The 9037-nt window shown below is 48.3% G+C and overlaps 1 protein-coding gene and 1 long non-coding RNA gene across 2 annotated transcripts; one reads left to right on the plus strand and one right to left on the minus strand.

The window, feature by feature from the left end:
- Window positions 1-2127: 2127 nt before the first annotated feature.
- Window positions 2128-3909, minus strand: LOC136958614 (transcription factor JunD-like). The gene has a single exon (XM_067252646.1). The coding sequence runs from the start codon at window positions 3698-3700 to the stop codon at window positions 2801-2803; it is 900 nt and encodes a 299-aa protein (XP_067108747.1). The 5' UTR covers window positions 3701-3909; the 3' UTR covers window positions 2128-2800.
- A 2830-nt stretch (window positions 3910-6739) lies between these two features.
- On the plus strand, window positions 6740-8985 carry LOC136958615 (uncharacterized). Its single transcript, XR_010878699.1, has 3 exons — window positions 6740-6836; window positions 7418-7596; window positions 8901-8985. It is a non-coding gene; the product is annotated as an uncharacterized lncRNA (long non-coding RNA).
- Window positions 8986-9037: the final 52 nt, after the last annotated feature.

A 9037-nucleotide genomic window follows, 5' to 3' on the forward strand; every position in this document is an offset into this window, starting at 1 on the left:
GTGTGTGTGTGTGTGTGTGTGTGTGTGTGTGAGCGTGTGTGTGCGTGTGTGTGTGTGTGCGTGTGTGTGTGAGCGTGTGTGTGTGAGCGTTTGTGAGCGTTTGTGAGCGTTTGTGTCCTACAGCAGAAAGGAACTTTGAACACTCCTCTGGGTGTTGTACAGAGCATGTGCAGAGCAGCCCTGACCCTGATGGTGACCCCTGACCCTGATGGTGACCCCTGACCCTGATGGTGACCCCTGACCCCAGGTCCTGATGGTGACCCTTAGACCATTACCCTGATGGTGACCCTTGACCCCATGTCCTGATGGTGACCCCTGACCCCAGGTCCTGATAGTGACCCTGACCCAGGTGTGGAGGGGTTGTCCCAGGCAGCTTCTGGCTGTTGGACAGCTTGTCCAGTTCTGCTCCAGTTCTGCTCCAGTTCTGCTCCAGTTCTGCTCCAGTTCTGCTCCAGTTCTGCTCCAGTTCTGCTCCAGTTCTGCTCCAGGCCTCTAGGGGAGCCATCCAGGGAGCCACTACTCAAAACTGCACTCAGTCAACGCTTAAAACAAGGGAAGCAGAATAGCCAGATACTTTCTACACTTTTTACCGCATCTGTTAACGTTAACTGTTTTTATTAATTTTGTTTGTGTTTTGCTACAGCTGTTGACCTGCCTGTGAGGCTCCTCCCATCTTCCTTGTAAATATGGGAGTTAATTTCCTTGGGTTTTAGTCATGTGTGAATTGTGCTGTAATTCTGTAAATTCAGGTGTGCTAAAGATTTTGAGGAATTAATAAATGAGAAATATTACTTCTGGGATTCTTATGTCTATTGGCTGTGTCTGTCTGGTACCTTTCTGTCTCAAGTCTGCCAGAGATGGGTTGTAAAAATATTTTGTTACAGTACCTAACAAACTTAAGTAGATGTTTCTGGTATCAGAACTTCACGATACATTTCTGACAACTTTTTACTTTCACTCCTTAAATTTTTAACACATATCTACTTTCTACTTCTTTTTCAAGCCAGGCTTGTTACTTTAGTGTTATTCTGTATTTGGTGGTATGATCAATATTATTTATTTTCATTGCGTGCCTTTTTTTCATTTCCTGGCTATCACGCACAACAAACGTAAGATAGTCTACTAAGCTACCATGGCGCAAGGCAGAAGGCAAAAATATATGAGGACTATAGACTCTGTACTGTGCTGTACTCTATTATACTCTGTTTTCATCTACTCTTTTTTTGGCTTCTCTGTTCTCCCCCTCTTTCATCTCTTTTCACTGTGGAAAAAAAGGTATGTTATGGATGAGACAGGGGGAGTTAACGATGTGGACATGACTGAGAATAGAGAAATTACTGATCACCCATGGTCATATATGAGGGAGATGTTCAAAATTGTCCACGTCAAACAAGATTCCTGGCTAATGCGCTGCGTGTGTGACGGTATGTAACAGACGTAGCCACACTCAGTCACAACAAGTTGACGTTCGCTACTCGCTCGGCTCGAACGCACAGCCTCTGACTTGCCAAGCGCGACCACTACCAGCTACGCCAAAGGAAAGCTAACTAGTAGTTGACGCGGGTGGCCTTTTAATTACCTGAGGAGTGAGTTTCACAGGTTCACACCCGTTACACGTGTCTATAGTGTCTTTTTGTATTGATGTGCTAATATGATGTGAGTTCTGACAGGTAGTAGTAATGGCTACTTTTTACTGAAGTATATGTCAGAGCACATACTTATTTACTTTAACTTGAGGGAAAAGGTGTTGACAATACTTCAACTTTTACCAGAGTCCTTTTAAACATGAGTACCTGTACTTCTACTTGAGTGAAGGATGTGTGTACTTTTGCCATATCAGCAGTCTAGAAAAACGTATGTATACCTAACATGTACTATTGATACTTTACTATGTAGACATCTAACATATACTATGCGATATACTATACAACTCACCATGGATTGTCTCTTCAGGTCCAGCAGCCATAAAGGTGCGCCATGTGGCCACCAGGTGGCGTGATCTCACCGAATATCCATGGAGGTCTTGCTCCTTGTTTGTTCGCAGGTGCTGGGCTCGGTATCTTCCTCGTAACCAGACCTTGTTTATGGACCGGTGTAATACAACAGAACAGACAAGCAGCTACAAAGTTTAAATAATTCAGTGAATTTAATTGTCACCATTGAGAGGTAAAATCCCGTTAAATTGCTACACAGAGTTTTCAACACATCAAGAGACCGGCTGCAAACGAACTACACATGTATATAGGCTATTGTAAATACAAATAGGATTAGGCTCCTGTACTCAACGACAGGACATGCACAGATATCCCCCCCCCCCCCCCCCCCCCAAATTACAATTTTACAATGTAAAATAAGACACGTATGTTTTGGTAAATAAAAATATACATTATTTGTCATTGATAAGTGCTTGTAAACAAGTAAGGCATTATATTACACGGTAGAGATGCTGCTAGCCCGCTGCATTGTGAGATTGTCCCGGATGCAGGCAGCGCTGTGGACCCGGATGCAGGCAGCGCTGTGGACCCGGGTGCAGGCAGCGCTGTGGACCCGGATGCAGGCAGCGCTGTGGTTCGGGCTGCAGTAGTTCCCAATTGAACAGCAGCAGTCAGTTTGCAACAAAAATCATTTTAAACGACTTGGCCGCCTTAACACAGCCTGGGTAAAATACCGCCATGTTCCAGTTCCATCAGACTCCCAGTTTGCATCTGAGAGTAAACCCCAGGGTAACTTTTCAGTTCATCTGTGTCCTTACTGCCGGAGGCGGGCCGTTATGCCCATCCGTATGTACCGGTGGGCGTCTCTAATAGGCTTGTACCTGGTTTGGGAGAAGCTGACAACCGTTACTGACGTGGTTCATGACCTTCTGCTTAAGCTGGGCGACCTGCTCCCGCAGCGCGGTGGCCGTGGAGGACAGTTCCGTGTTCTGCGTCTTAAGGTTCTTCACCTTGTCCTCCAGACGGGAGATCCGCTCCAGCTTCCGCTTGCGACATTTGGACGCCGCTATTCTGTTGCGCAGCTTCTTCCGCTCCGCCTTGATGCGCTCCTGGTTGTCCATGTCTATGGGGGAGAGCGGCGGGCTGTCGCCGAAGCTCGTCATGTCCGGCACCGTTTGCGGCTCGTCCTTCAGAGCCTGGAGTCGTGACAGCGCTGCCGCAGCCGCCTGTTGCTGCGCGCTCAGCAGATGAGACGGCGGCGGAGGAAAGGGTGTAGTGTCGGTGGAATAGTTAACCGTGGTGCCCAGTGGGCTCGCTCCGTATCCATTTAGAGTCGTATAAACGGGAAGGTCTGACGGTAAACAGACCGGGGCTGCGTTACCGACCAGGTCCAGTCTGTCCGGTTGCACGCACGTCCCCTCGCTCAACTGATTCTGCTTATGAAGATCCTCCAGCGCCTTCACAAAGCCCTCCGCGAACTCCTGCTCGTCACTGGCGGACCGCGGGTACAGGAACTGCGAGGTCGGGGTGGTGGTCACCATCCCGTTGGACTGGATGATGAGCCGCTCCAGGTCTGGCGAGGCCAGCTTCAGGAGCCCTAGGTCCGGAGAGGCGAGAAGGCCGTCCGCGTCCCGCAGGCTGGGCTTGAGGCTGGAGCTCTGCTCGGTCAGGGCCAGGCTCAGCTCCTTCTTCATCATGCTGCTCTGGGACAACACGCTGGAGAGCCCTCGGATACTCAGCACACTGGGACAGAAGGCTGTTTCCATTCTACACCCTCACATGAGGGTCTGGGGCGCGTTACGCATGAAGACGATCCAGTGGCTAAATCGCGAAAGTAAAACGATATATTTTCTCTATAACTAACCTCTAAACAGCTGTTAGTATTGAAAGCTGCCAATTCGATTGTTCGTTTACCTAGCTCTACAGGTTTAAACGATAACCTTTTTCTCTTCCTGCTCACGCGGCTAAAGCCTTTTTTCCCGGTGGCAAGACTGCTATGCGCGCGCCCAACCCTCTGCACGGTTTCTATCCCTAAAAATTCCATTATGTCATTTCAGAGCGAGGAGATTGGCCCGAAATGACGTTTGTTTCCGGTTCAATTTAAATAAGGGGCCGAGCCTGTCTGTATTGCTATGGAGACTGAGGGTAAACTGCAAACAGCGCAGTGCATTGTGGTTTGATGTCATAGAATAGAACGCCCAGGGTCGCCAGGGCGGGGCGGGAAGAGCAGGGAGGGGCGCGTCCGACACGGATAATGTTCACAGAAACGTTGTACTGTACAGTGTTCCCTTTACAGTGTTCCAACGTCATCTTGACAACATATCATACCACAATACAAAGGAATACCTACTCCTTGAAAAGCTGTAGTTTGTGGTTATGTTGCTGTGTTTGTGTATGCATTTATATCAACATTCAACCAAGTGCAGGGGGCTTCTACTCTTCATCTGATAGGTCAGGGGGCTTCTACTCTTCATCTGATAGGTCAGGGGGCTTCTACTCTTCATCTGATAGGTCAGGGGGCTTCTACTCTTCATCTGATAGGTCAGGGGGCTTCTACTCTTCATCTGATAGGTCAGGGGGCTTCTACTCGTTATCTGATAGGTCAGGGGGCTTCTACTCTTCATATGATAGGTCAAGGGGAACAATGGGGGGCTTTTCCAAGAAAGCCTCTATTTATACTGACATTACAAGGAAGTGTTGGAAAAAAAGAGGACGTGAGGTGATAAGGAGGAGCAGTGGGAGAGGTGGAGGAGGAGGGAGACCAGCAGGAGAGGTGAGGTGGAGGAGGAGGGAGACCAGCAGGAGAGGTGAGGTGGAGGAGGGAGACCAGCAGGAGAGGTGAGGTGGAGGAGGGAGACCAGCAGGAGAGGTGAGGTGGAGGAGGAGGGAGACCAGCAGGAGAGGTGAGGTGGAGGAGGAGGGAGACCAGCAGGAGAGGTGAGGTGGAGGAGGAGGGAGACCAGCAGGAGAGGTGAGGTGGAGGAGGGAGACCAGCAGGAGAGGTGAGGTGGAGGAGGAGGGAGACCAGCAGGAGAGGTGAGGTGGAGGAGGAGGGAGACCAGCAGGAGAGGTGAGGTGGAGGAGGAGGGAGACCAGCAGGAGAGGTGAGGTGGAGGAGGAGGGAGAAGGGAGACGGAGGGATGGACAGGAAGTGATGACGTCTGTGGACTTTCGTCTGCATCAGCACCACGGAACACAAAAAGGGCATCATTAGTCTCCATGGTAACACTGACATGGGTAGTGACGCAGGAGCAGGTGAATGAATAGGGGGGACCGAGGAGGGAGGGGAGAGGATGAGGACTGCAGTGCAGAATGTGTGGGTGGTAAACAGGCTTCCTGCTTGTGTGTGAGTGTGTGTGTGAGTGTAGGTGTGTGTGTGTAGGTGGCCATTCAGAGTCTTCATCACCACGTATGAGAAAAAACCTTTGTTTCTGATTTTATAGCAAATAAAGAAGCATCATGTTTAAAAGCAACAAAAGTGTTAATTGCAGCAGTGTGTTATTCTGTCCATCCAAGCAGGCCAGTGTGTGTCCGGGACCCCAGCAGGGTGAGTCACCGCTGGGCTGGGCGCAGATGGAATGCTGTCATCACTGAGGCCACTGGAGGTTGTGATGGAACCGCTCCTACCACCATGGGATGGAACGGTTTAATGACTTCCGCCGGCAACACCCTTACTGCCTGGTAACACTCTTACACACCGTAACTGCCTGGTAACACACTGTTACTGCCTGGTAACACACTTACTGCCTGGTAACACTCTTACCACTTGGTAATACACCCTTACTGCCTGGTAACACTCTGTTACTGCCTGGTAACACACCCTTACTGCCTGGTAACACACACTTACTGCCTGGTAACACTCTTACCACTTGGTAATACACCCTTACTGCCTGGTAACACTCTGTTACTGCCTGGTAACACACACTTACTGCCTGGTAACACTCTTACCACTTGGTAATACACCCTTACTGCCTGGTAACACACTTTTACTGCCTGGTAACACACACTTACTGCCTGGTAACACTCTTACCACCTGGTAACACACTTTTACCACCTGGTAACACACTCTACTGCCTGGTCACACCCTTACCGCCTGGTAACACACTTTTACCACCTGGTAACACACTCTACTGCCTTGTAACACCCTTACCACCTGGTAACACACTTTTACCACCTGGTAACACACTCTACTGCCTGGTAACACTCTGACCACCTGGTAACACACTTTTACCACCTGGTAACACACTCTACTGCCTGGTCACACCCTTACCGCCTGGTAACACACTCTACTGCCTTGTAACACCCTTACCACCTGGTAACACACTTTTACCACCTGGTAACACACTCTACTGCCTGGTCACACCCTTACCGCCTGGTAACACACTTTTACCACCTGGTAACACACTCTACTGCCTTGTAACACCCTTACCACCTGGTAACACACTTTTACCACCTGGTAACACACTCTACTGCCTGGTCACACCCTTACCGCCTGGTAACACACTTTTACCACCTGGTAACACACTCTACTGCCTTGTAACACCCTTACTGCCTGGTGGAGGGTGTCAGCTTTATGCACTGTATCCTTCACTCTTTTCATAAGGGTCCTTAGCCTATCAACTATAGTATCATAATGACGACAAGGAAAGCGGTACTTATTGTACAGTTTTCTGTAAACGGTTGTCTGTGCAACAGAGCACACCACAACAGCAGATGACGCTGTGGTTCAGCTTCGCTCTGAACTGCTGCGGTTGAGTTGACAACAAACGTAGAACAAGAGCGGCAATAGAGAGGGAGGGAAAGATGGATGAGACATTCGACTAAACTCATCGGGATATGAATATTTAGAAGGAAACTAATATAATAACTACATGGCCACCAAGAAGACGGTGATTGTGACCGGTGAGTCGTTGGTGCGAGACTGTTTATGCTATCTTCTTGATGTCGTTATCTTATGGATACAAACAAGCTGTTCATTTTTCACACGAGTTGCTTTAGGGAATGATTCACTCTCTGGCACTTGTTTCCCCTCATTTTCGCTGTAAGCTACTTAGAAATGTAAATGCGTAATTTACAATTCACGCTAAACATTTACATTACATTTACATGTATTCATTTAGCAGACGCTTTTATCCAAAGCGACTTCCAAGAGAGAGCTTTACAAAAGAGCATAGGTCACTGATCATAACGAGATATCCCCAAAACATTGCGAGTAGCCAATCATGAAGCATACACTGTGAAAAGCAAATAAGTGCATGTAGTCAGAGTAGAGTAAACAGTCAGATTTGAATGTTCTTGTATGTTCTTTCTCCTTTCTGTGATAAATAAATGTAAAACCATAATTCAAACCGGTAAGTAACAGTAGGCAATACTTGAACATATTTTAATGCCAACAAGTACAAGGCTGAGTGAATTGTCTGAGTCAGTCCCTTTGTAGGATATTGGTATACAAAGGGCCTATAGAACAATGAAATTGCTTGCAGCCAACAGGAAGAAAAGTGAGGTGAAGAAAACTGAGGGGGCCCTCCTCCACAGGACTTCACTCCTGCTGAGGAGCTGGCTCTCTCCAGCTATCAGGGTCGCCCCATGATGGAAGGAGTGGAGGGCGGCATTTCTTCAGACCCTGGTGGCAGCAGCTCAGAAACCCAGGCATATGTACAGGGTATGTTTCAAGTAATCTATGTGACCATGTTCATTCAACAATTATTTATGAATATTGTAGGAGTGAAATGTATTACTGTTCTCTGCAGTGACAGGAAATACAGTGGTGTTGCTGCCACCACCCACTGTCGTCCCACTGTGCCATACAGAGGTAACAGTGAAACTAATAGTCATACGCCAGTATGTATGCCATACGTGGTTGCTGAATATATGGGGTATAAGCAATGAACCTTGAAACACAGTAGTCAAATGGACACCTTCAACATTCTCCAAGTGTGCCTTGCAAAGGGACAATGTTCTTTATTTGTTTCAGGTTGGACAAGACAATGTGAGGGCCCTATATAAAAGAACCCTGGAGCTCGATATAGAGTATAAGAGGCTCGTTATAGAGTTTAAGAGGATTTTAATTAAAGGGATGATTGACTGTTTTTTGGGGGGTATTTCACACTGTTCCTTAAGGTCTCTAAATAGGGTATGTAACATTGGTTGGGCTGAAAATAACACGGGTTATTAATTTGAATGAAACACAGTCAGGAACATGAAATAACATTATCCCCATTGCCAATAAACAAAATCATTACACATTCTACCGATGCTAGATACAGGCAGGATACGTTAGCATTGCCAATAACTGCCAATAAATAATAGCGACAACATCATACTACAGCTTGCAGTTGTGATGAACATGCGGTTGGAACAGCACCTCTTTTCAACAACAGCTTCATAGCAAATCCTGCTTTACATTGTCCCAGTTTTCCAAAACTGTCCTCGGTGAAATGGTTCGAGCAAATATGTAATTGAGGGTCGAACTGCACAGGGATCTTCTCATAGACAAACATCACAGCCCGTTGAGTGTTTGGTTCCTTAGGAAGACTCTGAAAAGTGTCAGCATTCCCTGTACAGCCCGGAACACTGCATTTACCATCGTAGTCCATTTTCAATATCCTTGAAAAACTTTCTTCTTTGTAATTCTGTGGAAGTACACAGAACAGCGGGCAGCAAATTTTGGGGCGTGACAAAGGTACAGACCAGAATCAAAAAAGGTGGAGCTTCAAAACCCCTCTCCCCTCTCTCTCCCCCCTCTCTCTCCCATCTCTCTCCCCTCTATCTCTCCTCTCTCTCCCCTCTCTCTCTCCTCTCCCCCTCTCTCTCCTCTCCCCCCTCTCTCTCCTCTCTCCCATCTCTCTCCCTCCCCTCTCTCTCTCCTCTCCCTCCCCCCTCTCTCTCCCCTCTCTCTCTCCTCTCCCTCCCCTCTCTCTCCTCTCCCTCCCCCCTCTCTCTCCTCTCTCTCTCTGTCTGCCCCAGGTACCTGTGTGACTACACCTACTACACGTCCCTGCTCCTGGGCGGGGACAGGGTGGCCTTCGTGCATGTGCCCCCCTTGGGAAGACCCTACAGCGGGGGCCAGCTGGGCAGGGCCCTGCAGGCGCTGGTGGGGGAGA

This window comes from Osmerus mordax, chromosome 16 (assembly GCF_038355195.1).
Source record: "Osmerus mordax isolate fOsmMor3 chromosome 16, fOsmMor3.pri, whole genome shotgun sequence".
Taxonomy (NCBI): Eukaryota; Metazoa; Chordata; class Actinopteri; order Osmeriformes; family Osmeridae; genus Osmerus; species Osmerus mordax.

What these genes read in the sequence shown, in the direction of transcription:
- LOC136958614 (XM_067252646.1), bottom strand. Translation starts at nt 3,700, where the DNA reads ATGGAAACAGCCTTCTGTCCCAGTGTGCTGAGTATCCGAGGGCTCTCC.